Below are 26,804 nucleotides of genomic sequence, written 5' to 3'. Positions count from 1 at the left end.
GGACCCCAGTTTGAGAATCACTGAACTGATTCATCTCAAACAAGCTGATGTCCCACCACCTTCCGCCTGTGGAGCAACATTACAGGCAGGAAGGTCACCGGGTTCCTGCAGTTCACAGCTCATTCTACCCAGTAAGTTCCTCTCTACAATTGAGCTTCTATTTGTTTCTTCTCTCCCCCTCCTTCTTTCCCCCAGCCCTACAGAGGTCCTCGCTGATCTTTCAGTTCCCAGTTCCCACACAGGGTTTATACCCGGAATGTTAACCTGGCTTCTCTCTCCACCTGTGACTGAGACCCACACCCATCAGTTTACAGCTGGCAGGAGGCAGGGAGCCGGTGTGAAATTATGGGATGGATCTGTTAGTGACCTTGAATCCCGCAGATTCTCAACGGGGCCGAGTTTTTCCCGTCGTCATTCCATCCCGGGCGGAAGATGGGAAAGATTCTCCCAGTGAAAGTGTGGGTAAAAGTGTGGAGATGGGACATGTTGTCCGCATTGTAAAATGACACCTGTCCACCCTCATAGTCCAGGAAAACCCCGATCTTCCGGGGATTCACACTCGGGGTGAGGGGGGTCCGTGAGGGGGAGGTGGCGGCAAAATAACCAAATCCGGGAACCAGCCCCACAACCCACAATCCGGACTCGGGGATCAGGGAGATTCCCCCTTTCCTGTTCACAGACTCTCGGGCCACTCCGAGCCCCCACCGAGTCTTCTCCCCCACCTCCACCTCCCAGTAATGTCTCCCTGATGTGAATCCCTCTGATCCCAGGACACATTCCCAGGGATCAAACCTCTCCGGGGTGTCAGGGAGCCGCTGCCGTTTGCCTCCTTGTCTCACACTGGTCCGGTCCTCAGACAGGATGAGCCGGGGATTCGCTGTGTTCAGATCCAGAGTCAGAGAGGCTGGAGCTGGGGGAAAGTTAAAATAACACAGTCAATGATTTAGAGAGAGGGGCTGGGGAGGGGGAGAGAGTGTGAGGAAGGAGCCCGGAGGGGGAGAGGGGGAGAGGAAGTGGAAGAGAGAGAGAGAGAGAGGGAGGCGGGGAGAGAGAGAGAGAGGGAGGCGGGGAGAGGAAGCGGGAGAGAGAGAGAGAAGGAGGTGGGGAGAGAGAAAGAGAGAGGGGGAGAGGGAGCTGGAAAGAGATGGAGGGGGGAGGTGAAGTTGAGGAGAGAAAATGGCAGCAGAGGAGGGAGCAGGAACGTGGAGAGGGAGAGTGTTGGTGGACTGATGGAGAGGAAGAGGTGGCAGAGAGTGAGAGCAGGAGGGTTTGAGAACATGGGAGCAGGAGAGAGAGAGACCAGCATGACAGAGATTGGGAGAGTGGGTAAGAAAGAGAGGGTGGAGTAAAGAGAGCAGGGGATGGTAGGAAATGTGTGCGGATGTGAGAGTGAGATGAAGGGGTAGAGAGTGCAGGGGGCAGGGAGAGTGCGAGGGTGAAAGTGAGATGGAGGGGTCTAGAGTGCAGGGTGGCTGGGAGAGAGGGTAGATGTGAGAGAGAGATGGAGGGGTAGAGAGTGCAGGGGGCAGGGAGAGTGAGATGGTGTGAGAGAGAGAACGAGATGGAGGGGTAGAGAGTGCAGGGGGGCAGGGAGAGTGTGATGGTGTGAGAGGCAGAACAAGATGGAGAGGTAGAGAGTGCAGGGGGCAGGGAGAGTTTAAAGGTGTGAGAGAGAGTGAGCAAGAACTGGAGGGTGAACGCAAATCGGGCAGAGTGAAAAAGAGAGAAGGGGAGGGCTTACAAGGGTGGGAGAGAGAATGTGAAGGTCTCAGAGAGAGTGGGAGACTGCTGAGAATGTGAACGAAAGCAGAAAGGGGAGGGGCGAAAGTGCAGAAGAGGAAAGGGAGAGCGTGGGAGGAGGGGAGGGCGTGGGAGAGGTATAGCGGAATGATGAGGAAAGGGGGAAGGAGAGAGAGTGCCTGGATCGGTGGAAGAGAGGGCGAAATGGGCCTGACAGGGACAATGGGTGGGGAATGGAGGTAGAGGGCGGGAGGGACTGATATTAGATCGAGCAGGAGCATTGTTGAGAGGGTGAGTGCATGGCAGGAAGAGGGAGAGTGTGTGTGGAAGGGGAGAGAGAAAGATTGTGGGAAGGGCAGAGGTAATAATGAGCGCAGAAGTTAAAGAGGCAAAGAGAAAGGGAGAGTGGGAGGTGAGTGAGAGAGTGTGGGGACAAGGGGAGTGAGAAAGTGTGGGTGGAGAGAAGGATGGGGGAGAAGAGGGAGAGCGTAAGGACGGGAGAGCATGAGTGACAGGGTGTGGAAAGAGATAGTGACGCAGGGAGAGAGAGAGTATGAGAGAGGGAAGAGAGATTGTGAGAAGGAGAGCGGGAAGGGGAAAGATTAAGTTTGGGAGAAAGCGGGGAGGAAACAGCAGGCTGGAGAGAAAGAGAGCTGGAGAGAGTAGGTGGGGAGTGATACTTCTGCGAAACAGGTATGAAAATGTCACCACACAGATTGTTTACAATCTGATCCTGTAAGGTACCAAAGAAAATTAAATTACAAGAACGCTATGATTAGGAGCAGGGGTAGGCCATTCGGTCGATAATGGCTGATCTGATTGGATATATTCAATGACCCAGCCTCCACTGCTCACCGGGGAAGAGAATTCCAAACACTAACCACCCTCTGACAGAAAACAAATTCTCCTCATCTCAGTCTTAAATGGGAGACTCCTAATTTTAAAACTGCCCCCTAGTTCCAGATGCCTCTCCAAGGTAAATGTCCTCTTGGCATCCACCTTGTCAAATCCCCTCAGCGTCTTACATGTTTCAGTAAGATCACCTCTTATCCTTCTAAACTCCAATGAGTAAAGGCCAAACCTGTTCAACCTTTTATCATAAGATAATCCATTCATCCCAAGAATCAGTCGAGCAAATCTTCTCTGAACTGCGTCTTATGTAAGTATCTCATTTCTTAAGTAAGGAGAGCAAAATGGTACACAGACTTCAGATGCAGTCTCACTAAGATCCTGTACAGCTGTAGCAACAATTGCATAGTTTAATACTCGATTCCACTTGCAATAAACATGAACATTCCAGTTACCTTACTAATCACTTGCTGTACCTGCAATTAATTTTTGTGATTCATGTACCAGATTGTCCAGATCCCTCTCTACTGTAGAGTTCTGCTGTCTCCCTTGGTACATTGCGAGGCCAGACCCCAAAATGTGTTACAGTCCCAGGCAAGACCCTCAAATTTGGTTATGATCTGCTTAGTGACCATTAACTTTTTTATGTTAGTCGACCAAATTTGAAATCCCAGTTGCTTACTAACAGGATAAATCCATAAGATTCCATGCTTTGAAACAAACAGAAGAATTTTACTAAACAAGAGTCAACAATGCAAACAGATAATATTATCTCTTATATTCTATCATAAAGAATTAACATGAGGTAAACATTAATTAACAGGAAAACTGCGGTCGAACACACCACAAACCACATGTTTAATGACAGAGACGAGCAAGGCAAATCACATGAACCTGCTCATAATCTGCCCAAATGTCAATTATCACCATTAAAAACCCCCCGGAATAATGGAGGATCAAAGGACAAATATCAACAAGGAACTGCAACACAATATTATTAGTTAAAAAAAAAGTACAAGAGAAATTAATGGGACTTAAAGGAGATAAATCCCCTGGACCTGATGATCTACATCCCAGAATGTTGAATGAGGTGGCTGTAGAGAAAGTCGGTGCATTGGTGGTCAACTTTCAAAATATGAGACGCTCTGGAATTGTTCCTGCAGATTGGAAGGTGGCAAATGTAACCCCACTATTTAAGAAATGAGGAAGAGAGAAAACAGGGAATTACAGACCTGTTAGCCTAACATCAGTCGTAGGGGCAATGCTAGAGCCTAAAATAAAGGATGTGATAACAGGACACTGAGAAATAATGGGAAGCTTGGGCAGAATCAACATGGACTTGATGAAAGGGAAATCACGTTTAACAAACCCCTGTTGGAGTTTTTGGAGGATGTAACTACGAGAATAGGGAAGGGGTAACTGGAGGATGTCATTTATTCAGGTTTTCAGAAAGCTTTAGATACGGTCCCACACCAGAGGTTTGCAAACAAAATCAGAGCAAATGCAATTCAGTGGAATTTACTGGCATGGATTGAGAACTGGTTTATGAACAGAAAACACAGAGTAGAAATAAATTGGTCATTTCCAGGTGGACAGGCTGTGACTAGTGGGGTATCGCAAGGGTCAGTGCTTGGGCCCCAGATATTCACAATCCATATCAATGATTTGGATGTTGGGATTAAATGTAATATTTCCAAGTTTGCAGATGGAAGTGTCAGTTGTGAGCAGGATGCAGAGATGATTGAAGGAGATTTGGAGAGGCTCAGTGAGTGGGCGAAACTGTGGCAGATGGAATTCAAGGTGGAGAAATGTGAGGATATCCACTTTTGTGGGAAAAACCGAAATGTAGGGTATTTCTTAAATGGAGAGAGGCTGGGAAATGTTAAGCATAAAAGGGACTTATGTGTCCATGTTCATGAGTGGACAAAAATGTGGCAGATGGAATTCAAGGTGGAGAAATGTGAGTATATCCACTTTTGTGGGAAAAACCAAAATGTAGGGTATTTCTTAAATGGAGAGAGGCTGGGAAATGTCAAGCATAAAAGGGACTTATGTGTCCATGTTCATGAGTCACTGAAAGCCGGTACAGCAAGGAATTTAGAAGGCAAATGCTATGTTGGCCTTTATTGCAAGATGATTTGGTTACAGGAGTAAAGGTGTCTTACTACAATTATATATAGCCTTGGTGAGACTGCATCTGGACTAATATGTGCAGCTTTGGTCTCCGAACATGAGGAAAGGTATATTTGCCATAGACTGAGTGTAATGAAGGTTCACAAATAAATTCCTGGAATGGAGGGATTGTCCTGAAGATGCAGAAAATTTGGATTTATTTTAAAGTGCCAGCTAGGACCAGCATCTAGGTTTCCAAAGCATACACAGACAATCACAGCCTTACATGAAAGCTAAAAACTTGTACAAAGGGTTCAGCTGTAAATTTGCAATTAGGAAATGGGAGACACACATGGGCAGGGACTCAGGATGACTGGATCAAAACATGGGGAAGGCCATTTAACACCGTCTGATAGCCTTGAACCACACCCAGTCAGCCCCCATAAACCTTTTGTCTAGAACAAACGCACATTCTTTGTTCTCTCCCAAAAGGACAATGCCCAGTATCTGCACTGCAATTACTGTACAAGAACACAATGATCAGATTATTGTGCTGTGGCATTTGTCTAACTAGCACCATTAAGTTGTAACTGGTAGTAAAAAATATATTAACTGTGCTCAGTTGAATCTCGGTGGAGAAGCGCCTGGATTGCCCAGCGTTAGCTGCCCACATGTGTAATAAAGGAACCACTTGAATATTGCATCTGGACTCCGAGTGTTGAAATTTTGTACCAGTGTATTCCTCGGACCTTTCAGTCCTGTGAGCAAAGATTAAATAGACGGGTCCTTTGCTCTCTGGAGTTTAGAAAAATGAAAGGTGATCTCATTCAAACATACAAAATTCTAACAGGACTTGACAGGATAAATGCAGAAAGGATGTTTCGCTGGTTGCGGTGGTGGGGCGGTCGAGAACCAGGGGACACAGTTTCAGATTAAGGGGCAGGTCATTTAAGGCCAAGATGAGGAGGAATTTCTTCACTCAGAGGGTGATGAATCTTTGTAAGTTTCTGTCCCAGACGGTTGTGGAGGCTCAGTCATTGGGTAAGCGCAAGACTGAGATGGATAGTTTTCTACATATTAAAAACATCAATGGATAAGGGGATAGAGCAGGAAAATGGTGTTGAAGTAGAGAATCAGCCATGATTTCATTGAATGCCAGAGGAAGGGCTGGACGATCTACTCCTGCCAAGAGCAGTTCTACTCCAGTATCTTGAAAGGGTTAAACAATTTTAGTTAGAATTGCCTGTTAGTAACAATAAAATATAAGCAGAACGGGAGAATAGCATATGTGTTTCAGACAGAATAAGAAAGGAGATGGGCAAGGCAGGAGAACAAAGAACAAGTTCAGGGAGTGAGTGGGCATTGAAGTCAGGAGGCACAGACTCCTGGACAATCAGCAAGAGATGGTGGTCTTGCGAGGATCAGAACAATGTCGAGTGTCTGTACACACGGGAAATAAGTGACAAAAGCCGAAGGCCTCTTTAAGCATGTGATTGTGAATTGACAAGATTAGATTACGAGTCTGTGACTAATTGTGTATAAAAACAAGATTTCGCTGTAATCTGCACAGCTCGGTCTTGGACTGCCCAACGCTGTCTCTCCCTGCATACACTTGAATCACTAATGAAAGATCTTGGCCTGTTCCTGCGTCTCCTGGTAGTTTGTAAGGCAAATTATAACATGCCGACAGCAGTTCCACTCCAGCATCTCAACACAGGCACGGTCCCAGCTCCTCAGCTGAGCTGCTGCACCAACTGCTGCTCCCAACTCTTTAAACTCAATACAAATGAACACAAATGGTTGTTAACTGACCTTTGAATTCACCTGTTAACCTGTGATCTCCCAGCAGGGTTCAGCCCCCTTGCCCTGAGACAGGAACTGAATGTATCAACCCTTGGGACATTCTGAACCTTAAATGTTACAATCTCCAGACAACACAAAGGTTATTCCCACAGGTGTGAACTTACAATCGCTCCACACCGAAAATACACAGTCAGAACTCTAACAATATAGGTTTAATCATCCTCTCTATTAAAATAATACATTGCCTTGATATTCTTCCTGCCAAGTGGACAAGTTGATGAATTTGGACATTATAATCCACCCGCTAAATTAACTATCAATTAATCTATCTAAATCCTTTTGTAGACTCTTCATGTGCTCTTAACAAGTTAAATTCCTAATATCTTTGTGTCATGAACAAATTTAACTACCAGACATTCGGTCCCTTCATCCAAGTCATTGATATAGATTGTAAATAGTTGAGTTCCCAGCGATCATCCCTGTGTCACTCCACTAGTTACAGCTCAGCAACCCAAACACAGGAGCGGGATTGGGAGAGAGAGAGAAAAAAAAACGTGTGAATATAGAGAGGGGAGAGGGAGGGGGAGGGGAGGGAGAAAGGGTGATGAAGGAGTGAAAGATTGGGAGGGGTGGGGGTGTGGTCAGTGAGTGGACAGAGTGGAGCCAGAGTTAGCTGGAGGGGACAGTGACAATGGTGGAAGGGGAGGGCTGAGATGGTGGAAGGGGGAGGGGAGTGAGGTTGGGAGGTGGAGCGGAGAGAGAGCATGGGATGGGGAGGGGAGAAAGAAAGCTGAAGGGAAAGGAGGAGGGATTGCGAGGGACAGTGTGCGGGACAGGGAGGACAGGGAGAGTATCGGACCGAGATGAGGGAAGAAGTGCGGAATGGGGAGGGAAGACTGACTGGAGGTAAGTGAGTGAGAGAGGGGAAGGATGGGGAGTGGAGTATGTGTAGGAATGGGCGGAGGGAGAGAACAAAGGCAACGGGAAGGGAGGTGGCGGGGAGCAGGGGACCAGGAAAGTGAGATGAGAGAGAAAGCAGGAAGGAGGTTGTGAGGAAAATGTACAGGGTGGGGGTGGGGGGAGGCAGAGGGAGCATGGGAGCAAGAAATCGAGGAAGGGAGGACTGGGGGGGTGGGTAGAGGGAGTGGGTGGTGAGTATAGAGAGTGGGGGAGGGGAGAGAGCAGAGATGCGGGAGGAGCAAGTGCAGATTTGGGTGGGTGATATTGGGGAGACAGTGGGTGGGTGAGCGTAGAGTGTGAAGGAGCCAGGCAGCAGTGGGAGGGGGGTGGGCATTGTGTCATCCAGCGTGGACAGGAGCATTGAGGAGCTGAGAAAAAGACTGCTGCCTCCCCCATCTCCATATTGTTATCAGGAAAATAAATGTGCTCAGCTTTTCACTGTCGCCCACATCCATGTCCAGGAAACCCAAGGCTCAGGGCTTGAGTCTCAGGACATCCCAATTGTTGGACAGACTCCAAAACAGCACCAACATTAGCAGATGGATGGCGCCTAACGCCTGTTTTCGTAACTGTCCTAGTCCCTTAAAAACATCCGAGCCCAATTATGAGTTGGACTAGATAACGGAATCTTCTCGCGCAGAAGGAGGCCATTCAGTCCATCGTACTTGTTCAGGCTGTCCAATTTAATCGTCTAGTCCAGCTTTTTGCCCGGAACCCTGCATATTAGTCCATTTGAGAACATGTTCAATTCATTTTTGAAAGTTCCTATGAAATCCACATTTTCAGACAATGAATTGCAGATCATGAACATAGTCTGTGAGATTTCATTTTTGCTCATTACCCCTCTAATTCTTTTGGTGATTATTTTAAATCTTAACCTTTAGTTACAGACACACTTACCAGAGTAAACAGATTCTCCTGATCTGCTCAATTAAGCCCTCATAATTGAAATTCCTGCATTAAATCTCCCTTTAAACTTCTCTGTCCTAGAGAAGCTTATCCAACTTATCCAACGTTACCAGCTTATCCAACTACCCTGTAAACTGAAGTCCCTCATCAGTGCTGTTGTGCTGGTAAGTGCCCCCTGCACCCTCTCCAAGGACTTGACATCCTTCCCAAAGTGTGGTGCCCAGAAATGCAGAAATTACTCCTCCAGAGGCCTATTTGAAGTGCTCATCGGTGCAAACACTGCACCTGAAACTGCTCCTTTCTATACCCGTGCACTTGCACACGAGGGACAAGTTCACTATCCTGATTTTCTAATCCAGAAGGTGATCAAGAGTCACCAACAGATGCTCCAAGGTGACATAGAGACACATGGGGTGAAATTTGTCATGGACGGTTGTGTGACTTGGACAACACTGAAGTAGCAGCTCGGAACACATTCCTCTCAATATCTGTATCCATTAACTCCGATGGAGATTGATATTGAGCACGATGTAAGCTGGGTTACTGATTTACTGTCTGATTTTCACATATTGCGTTACCATCCAAACAAGGTTTACTCTTTCTGAAACTCTTTTTCAACTGTTTAAAAATAAAGACAGTTTTAACTAAACACACAGACATTTCAGGACATGTCATTGAAGTGATGGCTCACCAACAGGCACTCCGTCTACAGCAACTTTCATAGACAATGGCCTCTCTGGATATGTGTGAATAGCTTTCTTACTGCCTTTTCAAGATACAGATATTACATCCATAGCTGGCATACACCTGGAGATATCCCCTGCTGAGAGCAGAAAATGACCACATGCAGGTGGAGGGATTGATAAGGCATGAAACACAATTGGATGACCCGAATCAAGGTATTAACTTATATATCAAGGGACCAGGGTCAGAAAGGGATATAAAGCCACAGCCACAAGGACAGCCAGGAAAGCGTGACGTGGTCAGTCACAGGAAGTCGTGCAGGAGAAGTCATTCAGCAGAGTGACCACGTGGGAATGGGCTCCGACATGCGGATCTCACTGAACAACTGGTGTTGGAAGTGTATATTATTGCATGTTTGGTTAATAAATGTTTTGAGGGGTTGTTTAGGTTGGGCCTGTACTCATTAGATCTCAGGGTCGGGAGAGCATGTGGCAGTGGATCAGAATAATGCCCAGTGGAACGAAGGGAGGTTCAAGGGTGACAGAGGGGAGTGGAAAGCTGATATTGGGTGGGTTAATGTGATGGGGGGAAGTTGGTGGGTGGCAGGGGGAAGGGTAGAAGTTGGTGGATGAAGTTTGGAAAGTGACACTCACCATTCTTCAAATCTGACGTTGACCACGCAGTTAGTCAGTAAGTAAGATGCCTCGAAGTGGGAGCAAGGTCTTTTTGGTGGGTGGTGCTCAAGGTCAGCAGAAATGGCCGACGAAAGGAACACCCTAATAATTATGAGGTAACTGGATGTCATCCATGTTCAGTCGTGTTCTCCCCTCTATGGTGAAGCCTACACATCAGCAGGTTTATGCCCATCTCATCACATCGAGATCCCAGCAAGGTATGGAGCTTCCTTTTATTCTGTCCATTCGCCATCAGCTGCAGTCAGAGGCAGGGATGAATGGAGAGCGAGGGGTGGAAGCCTCCAAGGAGCACGGGTGGTGGCCAACTCATGACTCCAAAAATCCTTCCCCCCAGCTGAATGGTCATGCCTGACAAGGGCTCATGTGTTTAGTCTTTCTATGTTACCAAGGCAATGGTCTCTCTGTAGGGACTCGAGGGTAGTGGAGGGTATTAAAGGAACTATCTCGGTGATTGCCGGGCAGGATCCTCAGGGACAAGGGATACCCCCAGCAAAAATGACTGATGATGCCAGTTCACCACCCGCAGAGTACTGCTGAGGAGATACAATGATGGCTATACCCCCACCAGGTCCCTGACTGAGCAGGTGATTGAGCTCCTAAAGATGAGGTTCAGATGTTTGGATGGCTCAGGCAGTGCTTTCCCATACTGAGAATGTCTCAGATCATCATTGTCTGCTGCACCCTGCACAGCCTCGTGATACAAAAGGGGGATGTGTTGCCTGAGCGAGACATGGGGAAACAAAATGTCTGCTCCCATGAGAAGGACAATGAAGGGGATGGGAGGGCCAGGATGTGGCCAAACCACATGCAGAGGCTATAGCTGGAATATGATGTGGTAGACAGGCCCATACCAATCTGATAGTTACCAGATTCCAGGCAGAGTAAGCTTCCGGGACATTTGTTGAACTTTTTGGTTTTCTATCCTTTGGAGGCTGGAAGGCCCCAGCACCTTCTTGTTTACTGACCATAGGTTTCTCAAATGTACCTTTATTTATGAGAGCAGAATTAAATTGCAGTAGTGACATCTTCCCTGCAGTTGGTTTGAGCCTTGCATGTGCTCAACTATAATAAAATGCTGAACCCTGGCGCCAAATGCGCTTATTAGGATCTGCACCATCTCCTGCAACCTCAGGCACCTGTAAGTAGAATTGTGATTTCAGCAATGCACTGACAACGTCCTGAACACGACAGATTGGAAGGAATGTCAAATCTAAACTTTCCAGAGATGCACTATCCTGATTGGGCATTCTGAATACACTTGTGTGTCACTGACTGAAAGCTGACGCATTGGTCCCAAGTGAAGCCCTAGATGGGTCCATTATTAAAGAAGTTCAAGGCAGGGGTGACCTTCAACGCCACCAGCATTGGATTCCCTCCAAGCCCTTGTGGCCGCAGCTCATTGTGGAGAAGCTGGCAGATAGATCCCGGGATCTACGAAGCCACCTCCAGCATTGCCTTTCACCCATTTGTGGATAAGAGCACCGCCTGTGATACACCTGTGGTCAGGCCAATGGCCGCCATCTTGACTTCCCTGAGGCCGGTTCTTGCTAACCCTGACACCTGCTCTCAAAGGGGAGCCGACCTAGCAGAGAGCTCTTTCAACCATAACCAGACAGGGAGGAGCAACATGAGAACGTTTGACCCCTATAAATCGCTGCTCCATGCATATTGATGAGAGATTATCATGTTCCTGCCCCCCCCCCCGGTCACCACTCACACATCATAATCGCATATCCCTTGACATGTTTATCATGCCAACAAGTTTAGGGGTTACTTTGTAGTCCACTCACTGAGTGCCTCACCTGCACTATGCTTTGCTGAGGTGGAAGGCCCCTGACCCTCCAGTCACAGAGACCCCTACAAGTCTGAGTCTCAGATGGACTTTAGCTTAAGTGGAAGACCGTGATCTGTCATTGTGGCACCCACAGCCAGGGAAAACTTCTTTCCTGCATGGACCCTGCACAGGACAGTTAAAGCTGCTGATCATTCACATGGATCTCCTCACAGTCCTCAGCACAGGTCCAATCGACACTCCCTCTCCTCGTGCTCTAAACAAGCAACGATCCTTCAATGATATCCAATGCACTTTGGTTAGACACATGGCAGCATGATATCATCGCAATAACAGAAACCTGGCATACGGAGGGGCAAAAATTGCAGATTACCATCCCTGGATATAGAGTTTTCAGGCAGGGTAGAGAGGGGGATAAAAAAGGTGGGGGTATAGCATTATCGGTTAAAGAATCAATGACAGCTGAAAGGAGGGATGACATCCAAAATGAAGCATCAAATAAGGCCCTATGGGTGGAGCTCAGAAATTAAAAAGGGGCAGGCACACTACTAGGAGTGTACTCAGGCCCCCAAATGGTGGAATGGGGCAAATATGTAGGCAAATTTCTAAGTGCAAAAACAATAGGATGGCAATATTTGGAGGCTTTAGCTACCCTAATATGAATTGGGATGCAAACAGTGTGAAGGGCACAGAGGGCACAAAATTCTTGAACTGCATTCAAGAGAACTTTCTTAGCCAGCATATAACAAGCCCAACGTGAGGGGGCGCAATTCTAGATTTAGTCTTATCAATGAACCTGGGCAAGTGGATGAAGTAGCAGTGGGTGACCATTTTGAAGATACTGACCATAAGACAGTTAGCTTTAACACCATTATGGAAAAGGGCAAATAGAAAGCAGGGATAAAAGTTCTAAATTGGGGGGAGACAACTTTTACAAAGCTGAGAGGTTAATTGGCGAAAGTGGATTGGGTAGAGTTATTAGACGGGAAAATGTTGTCAAATCAGTGGGGGTTATTCAAAAGCAAGATTCTATGGGCACAGTGGAGACATGTCCCCATAAAACGAATGGTAATACTGACAAATCTAGAGCCCCCAGGTTACACAGAAGCAGACAGGTCAAGATGAAGCAAAAAAAGAAGTCTCATGGCAGTCACAAAAAGCAAGTCTAGAGGAGTATAGAAAGTACATGGGTGAAGTAAATATGTAAATTAGGAAAGCAAAGCGAGGATTTGCAAAAATGTTGGCAGGTAAAATCATATAAAACCCTAAGGAGATTTGCCAGTACATTAAGAGCAAAAGAATAACTAGAGGAAGGGTAGGGCCTATCAGAGATGTACATGGTAACCTGTGCGTTGATGCTGAGGACGTGGGCAGGGTTCTCAATGCGTACTTTGTCTCAGTCTTCACTAAAGAGAGGGATGATGCAAACATTCTAGTTCAAGAGGAGTAGTGTGAAATATTAGATAAAATAAGTATAGTGAGAGAGGAAGTAATGGAGGAACTGACATCCTTGAACGTGGATGTATAACCAGGACCACATGGATTGTATCCCGGGTTGTTAAACGAAGCCAGGGAGGAAATAATGGATGCCCTGAGGATTATGTTCCAATCCTCACTAGAGACAGGTGAGGTACCAGATGGTTGGAGGTCTTTGAACATTGTACCATTATTTAAAAAGGTTGTGAGGGATTGGCAAGAAAATGATAGGCTGGTCAGCCTGACTTCAGTTGTGGGCAAATTATTGGAATCAATTCTGAGAGGCAGGATAAAGTGTCACTTAGAAAGGCATTGATTGATCTGGGATAGCCAGCATGGTTTTGTAGGGGAAGATCATGTCTTACTAACTTAATTGAAATTTTTGAGGAACCAACAAGGAGGATTGATGAGGGTAGTGGAGCAGACATTGTCCACGTGGATTTTAGTGATGCATTTGACAAGGTCCCACATGGCAGACTGGTCAGGAAAGTGAGATCATATGGGTCACAGGGAAGGAGGCGAGTTGGATCCAAAATTGGCTCAGCAACAGGAAACAAAAGGTCATGGTCGATAGATATTTTTACAAATGGAAAATGGTTTCCAGTGGTGATTGACAGGGCTCAGTGTTGGAGTCCTTGCTGCTTGTTGCATATATTCATGGTTTGGGCGTAAATGTGGGAGGTATGATTGGGAAATTTGCTGATGACACAAACATTTTCCCTGTAGTTGGAAGTGAAGAGGGTAGCTGTTATCTCCAGAATTATATCAATGGTTTTGTTGAGTGGAAAAATTGAATTCAATCCGGATAAGTGTGAGTGATGCATTTGAGGTGGGGCTGAGGAAGTGAGAGACGTTGGCGTGCATGCCGCATATCCTGGAAGGTGGCAGTACAAGTGGGTACAGTGGTCTAGAAAGCATATGGAATGCTTTTCTTTATTGGATGAGGTATTTAAGTCCAAGGCAAGGACGTTGTGATGGAACTGTATCAGATGCTGGTTACCACAGGGCACAGATTTACAGTGAATGGTAAAAGGATTAGAGGGGAAATGAGGAAAATATTTTGCACCCAGAGGGTGATGGGCATCTGGAAGTCTTGGCCTGGTTGGTGATTTAGGCTGAAATACTCAACTCATTTGAAAGGTACCTGGATCTGCACCTGAAGTGTTGTAAACTGCACAGCTATGTACCAGGAGCTGGAAATTGGGATTAAAATGAGCGGCTAGTTTCTTTTTTCTTTGGCTGGTGCAGGCACAATGGCCTGAATGGCCTCTTACTGTGCCGTAACTTTTCTATCATTCTATGGTTGCAAACCTTTTATGTGAGGCCTACTGCCACCTTTGATAATGGAGATAAAGTAGATGAGCACGCCACCAAAGTCTCCATGTGCGGTCGACAAAGGATTTAGGCAAATGCACAAACATCTCGTTAATATTACACCCAAATCCCTCTTGCAGTCAAGAATAATGTGCAGCCTCTGATTTTCTACTGTTAAGAAGACAGCGTAGAGCTTCAGTCTCTTAGCCTTAAAACTGCATCCGTGCCACTCACATAGCAGATTTAACACTGATTGAGTACTCGTGGCAACCACCACATCTCACATCAGGGCAACAGCTGCAGGAGAAACAAAAACCTTGATGATCCATCTTGGTCTCCTTCCAACGTTACCAATGTCATAGATGCCAGTCTTCAGCTGAGGCAACTGACTGCACATGATCACAAGTAAGGGATGAACTCACTGGATACAGCAAAGGCAATGGACACTAACAACATCCCAGCTGTAGTACTGAAGATTTTAACTCTGAAATTAGTGACACAAATTGTTCCAGTCGACTTACAACACAGCCATCTGCTCGACAATGTGGGAAATTGCCCAAGTATATCCTGCCGACAAAAAGCAGGACAAATACAATGCAGACAATCAATGGTCCAACAGCCTACTCTCAATCTTCAGGCAAGTTGTAGAATGTGATGTTGACAATGACATCAAGTGGCACTTACACAGCAATAAAATGCTTATAATCCTCTGTTTGCGTTCCACCAGAGCCACTTGAAATCGAATCAGTTAGATAAAAATGAAATAAAGATGGACAGGTGATGTGTTGCAGTTGCAGCAGGTGGGAACCAGAGGCTACCCGTCTGATTCACGGCAAACACATCTGCAGTAAGTGTCTGCAGCTTGAGGAACCTCAGCTCCGAGCTGATCCACTGGAATCCGTGATTTGGACAGTGCAATGCACTGGAGAGGGGTAAAGTTACCAGCACATTTTGTTCCAGGAGGCAGTGACACCCTTAGGCATTCCGATTTGTTCAGTGGTCAGGGAAAGGGAAGAAAGTCAGGTTAGAAAGTCCAGCCTTTGCAATTGCCCAACAGATTCAAAGCCCTGGCACCTCATGTGGACGAGAGCATGAATGCAGGGAGGATGAGCAAACTGACTATGGCACAGTGGTGCAGGAAGCTATCCAAATGCAAAAAGGAATGTCATTGTAGTAGGGGACAGGTTAGTTAGGGGGATAGAAACTCTTCACTTCAGGCAAGTGCATGCATTCCAAAGGCTGTGTTGCATGTCCTGTGCCAGAGTCAAAGTAATCCTCTCAGGGCTGGCGAGGAACTTGGAGTGGGAGGAAAAGCATCCAGTTCTTATAGTCCCCGTGGATACTTATATTGATAGGACTAAGAAAGAGGTTCTACTGAGAGAGTATGTGCAGTTAGGCACTAAATTCAAAGGTAATAATCTCTGCCTGAGGCATCAGCTGATTGGCATGGAGTGAATACGATCAGAGAATTGGATGTGTGGCTCAAAGATTGGTGTTGGAAAAATGTGTTTCAATTCATGGGGCACTGGCACCAACGCTGGGGAAAAAGTGAGTGAAACTATTAGAATGGCCTTCACTTGAACCACGCTGGAACCAGTGTCCTGGCAAATTGTACAACTAGGTCTGTGGAGAGGACTTTAACCTAAAGAGTGGGGGAGGGGGAGGAATTGTTCATGTGTGGAGAGGTTTTGAACATCCATGAAGGCCCTGCCTTTTCAACCTCACCCCACACCTGAGGTGTGGTGACCCTCAGGTTAAACTCACCACCAGTCGTCTCTCTCTAATGAGAGCGCAGCCAATGGTCCTCTGGGACAATGTTGACTTTCACTTCACAGTTTTCATTTCCTTACTTAAGGGAGTTATATTTATGTCTTCGAAGCAGTTCAGGGAAGGTTCGCTAGGCTGATTCCTGGATGAAGGAGTTGTCTGATGAAGAAAGGTTGAGACATTTAACCCTATACTCTTGAAGTTTAGAAAAATTAGAGGTGATCTTAGTGAAACATATGTGATTCTGAGGGAGCTTGATAGTGTTGATAGTGGGAGGATGATTCCTCTTGTGGGGGTATCTAGAAGCAGTGGACATGGTTTATAAATCAGGGGTCTGTCTCCCTTTTGAGATAGAGATGAGAAGGAATTTCTTCTCTTTGAGGGATGTTGGCCTTTGGAATTCTGTTCCACATACAGCAATGGAGAAGAGACTGTTGTATAGACTCAGGGCTGAATTAGACATAATTTTGAACGACAGTGGAGTTAAGGGCTATAGGGAACAGGGAAAAAGGGCAGTTAAAGCCACAGTTAGATGAGCCATGATCTTATCAAATGGCGGGACAGGTTTAATGGGCCAAAAGGCCTCCTGCTGCTCCTATTTCTTATAATCTTATGATGATCATACGACCACAACCCCTCACTGGAGGAACGTTGGATTTCCTGTTTCCCTCACACCCCTGGAACTTTGGAGCTCATTTATTTCCATCACAACTGGAATTATAGTTAGGAAAATTAATATAAAAGTTTTACCAGGGTCAATGGAATTGATCATTTCCCACCAAGCTCTGTACTGTAAAGGTCCTATGAACTTTCTGATAGACAGGTCTGCAACATCTGCTACTGAGAGTTTCGGAGTGTCATCACTAATCCTGTAAATATCAAAGAATTAATGCTATAAATTCATCCCATTTGAGCATTTTAGACATGATTTAAATGGTGAAGCTACCCCAAAATGCATATCTTTCAGCATTTTTCATATTAGAACAAATGTGATAGAAAGTGAAATTTCTCTCTATAACTGAGCAAAAGATAACTTGGAAACGCAAGGGCAGAGGATGGAAACACTCATGTCCTGCAGAAGGCCCACAGCCTGATAACAAATTAGTTGCTTGTATATCACAGATCACAGGAAAAGATGAACATTTAGCCTGTCCACTTGCTCTATTACAAACAAAGCTTGTAGAATAAAAGCAAAGGTTGAAAACATCAACCCAACTCTCCGAGACACCTGCTCTCCTCTACTTCTGGCCAATTGCATATCCCTGATTTTAATCACTTCACCATTGGCAGCTGGACCTTCATCTGCCGAGGCCCTGAGCTCTGAAATTCCTTCTCTAAACCTTTCTGCCTCTCTATTTCTCTTTCTTCCTTTAAGACATTTTAAAATGTACCTCATCTTTGGTATTAATATCTCCTTTTGTTTTGGTGCAAATATTGCTTTATATCTTAAAGCACGTTTCTGCTATTGCGTTGATCTTTTTCATTCATTCACATGGAGTGGGCTTCGCTGGATAGCCCAGCATTTATTGCCAATCACTAACTGTCCCTTTAGAAGGTGGTTGTGAGCTGCCTTCTTGAACCCCTGCAGTCCAAGTGGTCTAGGTACACCCACAGTGCTGTAAGAGAGGGCGTTCCAGGAATTTGATCCAGTGGCAGTGAAGGAATAATGATATAGTTCTAAGTCAGGATGGTGAGTGGCTTGGAGGGGAGCTTCCAATTAGTGGTGCTCCCACACATCTTCTGCACGTGTCTTTCTAGATGGTAGCAGTCATGGATTTGGAAGGTGTTGTCTAAGGAGGCATGGTGAGTTCCTGCAGTGCATCTAGTAGATGGTACACACTGCTGCCACTGTTCGTTGGTGGTGGAGAGAGTTAATGATTGTGGATGGGGTGTCAGTCAAGTGGGCTGCATTGTCCTGGATGATGTCAAACTTTTTGAATGTTAGCGGAGCCGCACTCATCCAGGCAAGTGGAAAGTTCTTCATGCTCCTGAAATGTGGCTTGTAGGTGATGGGCAGGCTGAGTTACTCATCGCAGGATTCCTAGCCTCTGACCTGTGCTTATAGCCATTGTATTTATATGGTTAGTCCAGTTCAGTTTGTGCTCAATGGTATCCCTCAGGATGTTGATAGTGGGGGATTCTGTAATGGTAATAGCAAGCGACGGAATATCAAGTGGCGATGGTTAGATTCTCTCATGCTGGCGATAGCCATTGCCTGGCACTTGTGTGGGGAAAATGTTACTCGCCAGTTGTCAGCCCAAGCCTGGATATTGTTTAGGTCTTGCTGCATTTGGACATGGAGTGCTTCAGTATCTGAGGAGTAACAAATGGTGCTGAACATAATGCAATCATCAGCGAAAGTCCCCACTTCTGACCACTTATGACGGACGGAAGGTCAATGATGAAGCAGTTGAAGATGGTTGGGCATAAGACAGTGCCCTGAAGAACTCCTACAGTGATTTCCTGGAAATGAGATAATTGACCTCCAACAACCACTAGCATCTTCTTTTGAGATAGTTATGACTCAAACCAGTGGAGAGTTTTCCTCCGATTACTATTGACTCCAGTTTTGCTAGGGTTCCTTGATGCCACACTCGGTCAAATTATGTAATGTTCAGTCACTCTCACCTCACCTCTGGAGTTCAGCTCTGCTGTCCATGCTTGAACCAAGATTAAAATGAGGTCAGGAGCTGAGCAACCCTGGCAGAACCCAAACTGAGCGTCAGTGAGAAGGTTATTGCTTAGTAAGTGCCATTTGATAGCAATGTTGAAGACCCCTTCCGTCACTTCACTGATGATCGAGAGTAGACCTACGAGGCAGTACTTGGCCAGGTTAGATTTGTCCTGCTTTTTGTGTACATGATATACCTGAGCAATTTTCCACATTGCCGGGTACATGCCAGTTGTACTGGAACAGCTTCGCTAGGGGTGCGATAAGTCCTGGAGCACAAGCCTTTAGTACTATTGCCAGAATATTGTCAAGCCCCATGGCCTTTGCAGTATCCAGTGCCTTCAGCCATTTCTTAATATTACGTGGAGTGAATCAAATTGGCTGAAGACAGGCATCGGTGATGCTGCGGACTTCTGGAGAAGGGCGAGATGGGTCATCCACTGGGCACATCTTGCTGAAGATGGTTGCAAATACTTCAGCCTTAATCATTTGCACTGATGCGCTGGGCTCCCCATCATTGAGGGTGGGGTATTTGTGGACTCTTCTCCTTACGTTAGTCGATTAATTGTCCACCGCCATGCAACGCTGGATGTAGCAGGACTGCAAAGCTTTGATCTGATCCATTGGTTGTGAGATCACTTATCTCTGTCTATCCATTGCTGCTTCCGCTGTTTGACATGCAAGGAGCCCTGGGTTGTAGCTTCACCATGTTGACACCTCATTTTTAGGCATGCATAGTCCTGCTTCCGGCATGCCCTCTTGCACTCTTATTCAACCAGGGTTAATTCCCTGCCTTGGAGATAATAGTCGAGTGCAGGATATGCTGAGCCATAAGGTCGCAGAGTGTGGTTTAGTACAAATCTGCTGCTGCTGATGGACAACAGCGCCTCATGGATGCCCAATTTTGAATGAGGGTATCATCAATCTGAAGGCAGGAGTTCATCTCCACAAGGACTGTGCAGTGGTCCCTCCTACTGCTGCAGTCATAAACAGATGCATGTGCGGTAGGCAGATTGGTGACGATGAGATCAAGTACGTTTTTATCCTCTTGTTGGTTACCTCATCACCTGCCACATACCCAGTCTAGCAGCTATGTCCTTTGGGACATAGCCAGCTCGGCCAGTAGTGGGGCTTTATGAAAAAATCATTCATGAGATGTGGGCATCGCTGGCTAGGCCAGCATTTACTGCCCATCACTAATTGCCCTTGAAAAGTTGGTGGTGAGCTGACTTCTTGAACTGCTGCATGCCATGTGGTGTAGGTACAGCCACAGTGCTGTTAGGGAGGGAGTTCCATTAACGAGTCACTCTTGGTGATGGTCATTGAAGTGCCCGATCCAGTGTATATCCTGCACCCTTGCCACTCTCAGTGCTTCTTCCAAGTGGCGTTCAACATGGAAGAGTACTGATTCATCAGCCAAAGAGTATGTGAGGGAGGGGTGGGGGGAGGGTGTTGGCAAACGGGTTGCTACGTGGTCATCATCAGTATGTTTCCTTGCCCATATTTCACCCGATGCCATGAAACTTCATCGGGTTCTGAGTCGATGTTAAGTACTCCCAGGGCAACTCCCTCCAAATTTTATACCACAGTGCCGCCACCTCTGCTGAGTCTGTCTTGTCGGTGTTAAGGATACAGGTCAAGGTTCTATACTGGAATAAAAACAAAACCTGTTCCCACTTAACATGTGACTGTCTCGGTTTGGTCTGGAGCCTTGCAGGGACATGGATGGTCGACACCATGGAAACATGGACGGTGTGGCTCTCTCGGGGTCAGTCGGAAGGCCACAGCCGCACTAACAGCAGTCTGCAGCCTGCAAGTGAGCACTTCAGGACTGCATGGCATCTTGCAATTTAATACAATCATGCGGACCAGTTATAAGAAATCTAATTTAATATCTGCAATAAAACATGTCAACAAAATAAAAGACTAGTGCTTAAACCATAAGCAGAGTTATTGTCGCCCGATGAACGGCACTTTAATGTTGCGATTGTAAGTAGAAAAGAAATTCATAACAAAACCTTTCTGAGTTATTTTACCAAATTGTGCAGAGTTTCAGCAGAAAACATGTCCTACCTTCTCTTCCGACAAGCTTCCTCCTGAAATAAATGAATCACGAACAGTGAGGAGAACAGTAACAGATTTAGAATCATAGAAAGTTTATGGCACAGAAAGAGGCCAGTCGGCCCATCCTGTCTGCGCCAGATGAAAAACAAGCCACCCAGCCTCATCGCACTTTGCATCATTTGATCCCCAGCCCTGCAGTTTACAGCACTTCATGTCAATATCCAGACAGCTTGTAAATGAGCTGAGGGTTTCTGCAGTGAGTTCCAGATCCCATAACCGCCTGGGTGTAAAGGTTTTTCATCATCTTCCCTCTCATCTTTCTATGCACTTTAAATCTGTGCCCCCTGGTCACTGACCTCTCTGCTAAGTAAATAGGCCCTTCCCCACCCACTCTATCAGGCCCCTCACAATTCGGTTTATCTCAAATCTCCTCTCAGTCTCCTCTGTCCCAGGGAGAACAACCCCAGCCTTTCCAATCTTTCCTCATAGCTGCAATTTTCTAGTCCTAGTAACATCCTTGTAAATCTCCTCTGTACCCTCTCTAATTCAATTACTTTTCTGTTAAGAGGTACCCAGAACCGCACACATTTCAGGAGGACATAAACAGGGCGGCTGGTGAAATGAGCAGACTCAGAGCATGTTAGATTCAACACGGAAGTGTAAAGTGATGCATTTTGGCAGGAAGGTTGTGGAGAGTCAAATAAACTGGAACTCAACATCAGTCCCGCTCACAGACACAGTGACTCTCACACACCGTACCAGACACACCCACACACTCACAACATGAACTGGAACTGGATTACAATGGGCGGTCCAGGTGAAAATTAAACTTGGCAACGCGGAAATAATCACAAAGCAAGTGTGAAGATCAAGAAAACTGATTCTCTGGAGGTTACAGGTATTCTCGGGAATCTGCAGGCAATGTGGAAGCCGATTATTTCGGGGAGACCGCAGAAATGTGCTTAACTCAGTTTTTATTTATTCAGTAAATTCGATATTTATTCCACAGTTATCAGTTATTTTGTGACTGTGAAGTTTCATTGAACTGACCCGCAATATATTCCCTCACCTTTAAAAATATCAACTCGACCTTTTGCTCCGTCTGTTTCTGCAACTTTGAGAGCTTCTCTTCAATAGAATTTAAATTCTCCTCAATCTCTCGAAGGTTTTTCTCCATTCTTTCTAGAATCCTCTCCTCTTCTTCCCTGAGATCTCTGAGTAGTCGCTGCTCTTTCTCAGTGAGAATCTGATGCATTTTAGTGAACTCGGATGTGATGTGGGTCTGCAGACTGCTCGACTGTTCCTACCAAATGAAATGTGAAACATAATTAATGTCCCGCGATAAAGGGAGCAAAACTGACCGAGATCCCAGAAAACCAGCACAGGGAGACCTTACCCTGACTTCGGAAATCTTCCGCTTCTGTTTCTGTTCCGTTTCTAGAACCGCCGATTTCTTCTGTGTGAGAGAATCTAAGGAAGATTTCAGCTGACCCTGGGATTGGGAGAGAAAATCACAGAATTGAAGTGTTAGACCATGAAAATATGATATAACTATCAACTTAGAAAATATATCCCCTTTTACCTTGTAGATTTCAACAGCTTCTTTAATCGGTAGGAAGTTGTGAGATTTGTGTTCCCGCGAATCTCTACAAATCACACAGATCAATTTCTTGTCAGTTTCACAAAACAGCTTCAGTTCTTCCTGGTGTTTCTCACAGTGAAGTTTGCTTTCCTTCTCTTTCAGATCCAGCTTTAATTTTCGAACTTTCTCGGCCAGATTCGCTAAGGCCCGATTCGCCCTGAGGTTTCTTTCTGGAAACTCCTCTCTACATTCCGGGCAGGAGTTTTTCTCCTTCTTTTCCCAACACTGGGTGATACAGGAGCGGCAGAAGTTGTGTCCACACTGCAGTGAAACCGGATCAGTGAAGAAATCAAGGCAAATGGAACAAATTGCCTCCTCGGTCAAACTCTGGACCTGTTTTCTGAAAGCCATGTTCACACTCAGCACTTCCTGATTCAAACCGCTTTCAGTTTCGATGTTGCTGCCGCACACCCTCAGTTCAGCTTATTTCTTATAACGTTCACTTCGATCCTCAGGGAATTATTATTCCTTCGTAGTCTAAGTCCTCGCGACTTTCACACAGGACAGTAAACATAACACGCCCAGTCTAAAGGGGGAAAAGCAGAGTTGAAGCACGGAGGGGAATAATTGAAACCTGTCGAGGGCGGGTTGGGCTCCAGGGAATGTTGACAGTGGAGAGAGAAAGAGAGAGAGGGAGGGAGAGAGGAGGGGGAAATCGGTGGAATCGAGATTCCATTGCACTTCTCTCCAGTCTGAACTCGCTGCCGATTACAAACCCTCTGGTGAAACAAGTTGTGAGATCCAGATCCTTAAAATGCATTCCTGATTGCAGTCGCTCACACTAAGGCAAAAAGTACCATAACTTCAAGAAAGCATATCGAGAGATAGTTACAGAGAATTTAGAGGGTTCGACCTGTCAAGTTACTTTATATTTAATAAAAGAAAATCTTATGTTTTAATAGCGCCTTTCGCAGCCGCTGGACGCCCCAACGCGCTTTGAAGCAGAGGAAGTACTTTAGAAGGGGAGTCACTGGTGTCACGTTGGAAAATACATCAGTCAACATGAGAACAAGTCTGAGTTCTGTTCCGAAGCATCTGGAATGAGACGCGATCCCACCACTTTCTGATTCAGAGGTAAATAAGCTACCAACGAGCCACAGCTGACAGATGGCACTAAAATTAGATATTTTTCACTTGTTTCCGGAATGTTTCTTTGCAGGAGTGTGGAGAGATGAAGCAGCGGATTTACTGGCGAGGGCGTCTCCTCCCAGGTAACTCTGTAGCACAGGCCTCTGTGCTTCATGGATCCTTCCCAGGGACACCTCAACTGATGCAGGAAAGCTTTGGGGTGACTTATTTCCCCCATTATTAGGGAGAATTTGTCCATCTGGCGATTGGTCACAATGTGTAACTCGCTGCCACATGATGCGGCTGAGGTCGAGAGCATTAATGCATTAACAAGGAGGCTTGAAATATGTTTTTATGCAGAATGTATTTGGAGTTTCTTTGTAAGTGCTTGAGAAAATAAGATTTAGTTTCGGAAATAGAAAAAAAGATATTCAAACTCCGCCTCGGGGATTTTGAGCTCTGTGCATTCATGTCTCAGGCAGTGCTGCCCTCCCAGTCCTTGATAAAGAGGAAGGACATCACAGGGTGTGGGGGCAGGGCTGTGGGACAGGCCAATGGAAAATGGGAGGGGATCAAACGGCATCCTTTTGGGGTTAAACTTGAAGAGCTTCCCCCGACACACGTGCTCCGCCAGAAAGGAAAACCACAGGCTATTAAAGTTTTGAGATACATCAGGATTATAAACAGACAATTCAGTAAAGTTGGAAAAATATAGGTCAGAATTTAGCCCTCGATGGGCGAGCGGGACCCGCCCCCAACTCGCCGACGGAAAAATTCTGGCCAAAGAGTTAAGGCGGCAGAGGGGAAGTGGAGAGATCAATGTCGATTGGAAAAAAAAAATGTCTTGTTTTATTGCAGAGATATTGTCTGATATTCTAGCGCAAAATGTTTCATACATTTGACAGTATTGAACATTGGATTTTAATGTCACTGTCTGGGTGTTAAACAGCTCCTGTGTGAGGCACAGAAAGGACAATCTGGCCTGGGGGACATGAACACCCCTTACACAGCCCAGCGGAAATTACTGACATTCATTTCAACGATGGGAAAACCTGGGAAGTTTCTGTCATTGGAGACATTCCTCCCCACCGGTCGGAATTCGACTCGATTTTGGAAAATACTTTCACCCATCATCAACATGAGGAGAGTTCTGTCATCATCATTAAAATTTGACCGAGGCCATTCAGGAGTGAAATCTCGAAGCAACTTTTCGCCTCCAAGTGTCGGGGAAATGTGGAATTGTCTCTCCTTTAAGGGGGAATACTGGGAATAATGTAATTTTCCAGGGTATCAAAACATACGGAGCTGAGGCGGATAAATGGAGTTGAGGTACATGTCAGTCATATCTAATCGAAAGGTGGAAGGGATTCAGGCGGCTGAACGTTCCAATCATTTTCCTGTCCCCCTCCGACAGCCTGAGACCTTCCAATGAGACACTCAACCAAGGCCTCAAGTGGGAGTTTCAGATCCCACGGTAAAGTGGAGCAGGGAAGTTCTCCCGGTGCCCTGGACAACATTCCTATCTCAACCAACGCCACCAAGGACAGATTAACCTGTAATTCATCTAATTTCCTTTCTGTAGGGTCGTGCTGGGTGTAATATGACTCATTCATTTCCCTGAAAAACGGCGGTTACTGCACTTGCGAGTAATGAATTTCGGGTGCAGTCAGTTTCTGGGATGGGTTCAGACTCTGTGTGATCGTCTCTTTTATTCATACAAAGTGCAGCACTGCCACCTGCTAACAGAATATCAGTTCCGAAGAAGAGCCTAGTAAACAAAGAAACATAGAAAGTAGGAGCAGGAGTAGGCCATTGGACCCTTCGAGAATGCTCCGCCATTCATTATGATCATGGCTGATCATCCAACTCAATAGCCTGCTCCCACTTTCTCCCCATATCCTTGGATCCCTGTCGGGTATTGAGCTATATCTTACTCCTTCTAGAAAACATACAATGTTTTGGCCTCAACTGCTTTCTATGGTAGCGAATTCCACAGGCTCACCACTCCCTGAGTGAAGAAATTCATCCTCATCTCAGTCCTAAATGGTCTACCCGGTATCCTCAGACTGTGACCCCTGATCCTGGACTCCCCCACCATCGAGAACATCCTTCCTGCATCTAGTCTGTCTCGACCTCAATTATTTTAAAATGTATTTCCATCCATTATTTTACCTCTACCTTTTAGCCTATTTCGATCCCTTACCCCCACCCCACCCCCACTCGGGTTTTCTGTCACTTGATCGCCCTGCTTTCTACCCTTAATTTAACCATTCGCACATTTCTTAGCAAATATCACCACCGTCAACACCCCTTTGTTCTTTTGTCTATGACATCTTTTGGTTATCTCCACCTATCACTGGCCCTCTATCCAGCTCTACCTGTCCCCACCCCACCCCCCACCCCCGCCCCCCAACCCCACCCCCAAACCAGCTTATATTTCACCTCTTTTCTATTTTTCCTTAGTTCTGATGAAGAGCCATGTGGACTTGAAGCGTTAACTGTGTTCCTCTCCACAGATGCTGTCAGACCTGCTGAGTTTTTGCAGGTATTTTTGTTTTTGTTTAGGAATAAAAAAATTCTTGCAGTTCACCCATGCGCTCTTTGAATATTTGTCATTACCTATCCACCATCATCCCTTTAAGTAAGTTTTCCCAATCAATCAGAGCCAACTTACGTCTCATACCATCGTAGTTTCCTTTATTGAGATTCTGGACCCTAGTCTCAGACTCAGCTACATCACTCTCCAGCTTGATGAGGAATTCTATCATATTATGGTCACGCATCCCCAAGGGGCATCGCACAACTAGATTGCCAATAATTCCTTTCTCATTACAGAATACCATGCCTAGGATGGCCTGTTCTCTAGTTGGTTCCTCAACGTATTGATCTAGAAAACCATCCCAAATACACGCCGGGAATTCCTCCTCTATGGAATTGTTACTAATTTGGTTGGCCCAATCTAAATGCAGATTAAAGTCATCCATAATTACAGACGTTCCTTTATTGCATGCCTCTCTAATTTCCTGTTTAATGCTAGTCCCAACATCACCGCTTCAATTTGGGGATCTATATAAAAACCCTACCAACGTTCTTTGCCCCTTAGCGTTTCTCAGCTCTACACATACAGGTTCCACATCGTTGGAGCTAATATCTCCCCTCACTATTGCATTAATTTCCTCTTTAACCAGCAATGCAACTCCACCATCTTTTTATTTTTGTCTGTCCCTCCTAAATACCCCTGGATGTTCAGGTCCCATC

The 26,804-nt window shown here is 45.8% G+C and overlaps 1 protein-coding gene across 1 annotated transcript; it reads right to left on the bottom strand.

Annotated features, from left to right (window-relative positions):
- LOC144674304 (zinc-binding protein A33-like) lies at positions 1–22,853 on the bottom strand. The gene is made up of 6 exons (XM_078535726.1): positions 22,419–22,853; positions 22,233–22,328; positions 21,906–22,139; positions 20,846–20,868; positions 16,852–16,970; positions 1–910 (listed from the first exon to the last, which is right to left on the bottom strand). The coding sequence occupies exons 1-6, from the start codon at positions 22,827–22,829 to the stop codon at positions 360–362; spliced, it is 1,434 nt and encodes a 477-aa protein (XP_078391852.1). The 5' UTR covers positions 22,830–22,853; the 3' UTR covers positions 1–359.
- Between the last annotated feature and the right edge of the window lie 3,951 nt (positions 22,854–26,804).

Source organism: Cetorhinus maximus, unplaced genomic scaffold (assembly GCF_964194155.1).
Source record: "Cetorhinus maximus unplaced genomic scaffold, sCetMax3.hap1.1 HAP1_SCAFFOLD_622, whole genome shotgun sequence".
NCBI lineage: Eukaryota > Metazoa > Chordata > Chondrichthyes > Lamniformes > Cetorhinidae > Cetorhinus > Cetorhinus maximus.
Note: the sequence above shows the minus strand (reverse complement) of the source record. Positions and strands in the feature narration are given on the sequence as shown.

Bases quoted from the DNA above. Each gene is read 5' to 3' on its own strand.
- LOC144674304 (XM_078535726.1), bottom strand. From the start codon at position 22,829: ATGGCTTTCAGAAAACAGGTCCAGAGTTTGACCGAGGAGGCAATTTGT. The intron at 22,140-22,232 runs GTAAGGTCTCCC...TTCATTTGGTAG, and splicing joins GGAAGATTTCCGAAGTCAGG to GAACAGTCGAGCAGTCTGCA. The intron at 911-16,851 runs GTAAAACTTTTA...ACTTTCCCCCAG, and splicing joins GATCAATTCCATTGACCCTG to CTCCAGCCTCTCTGACTCTG.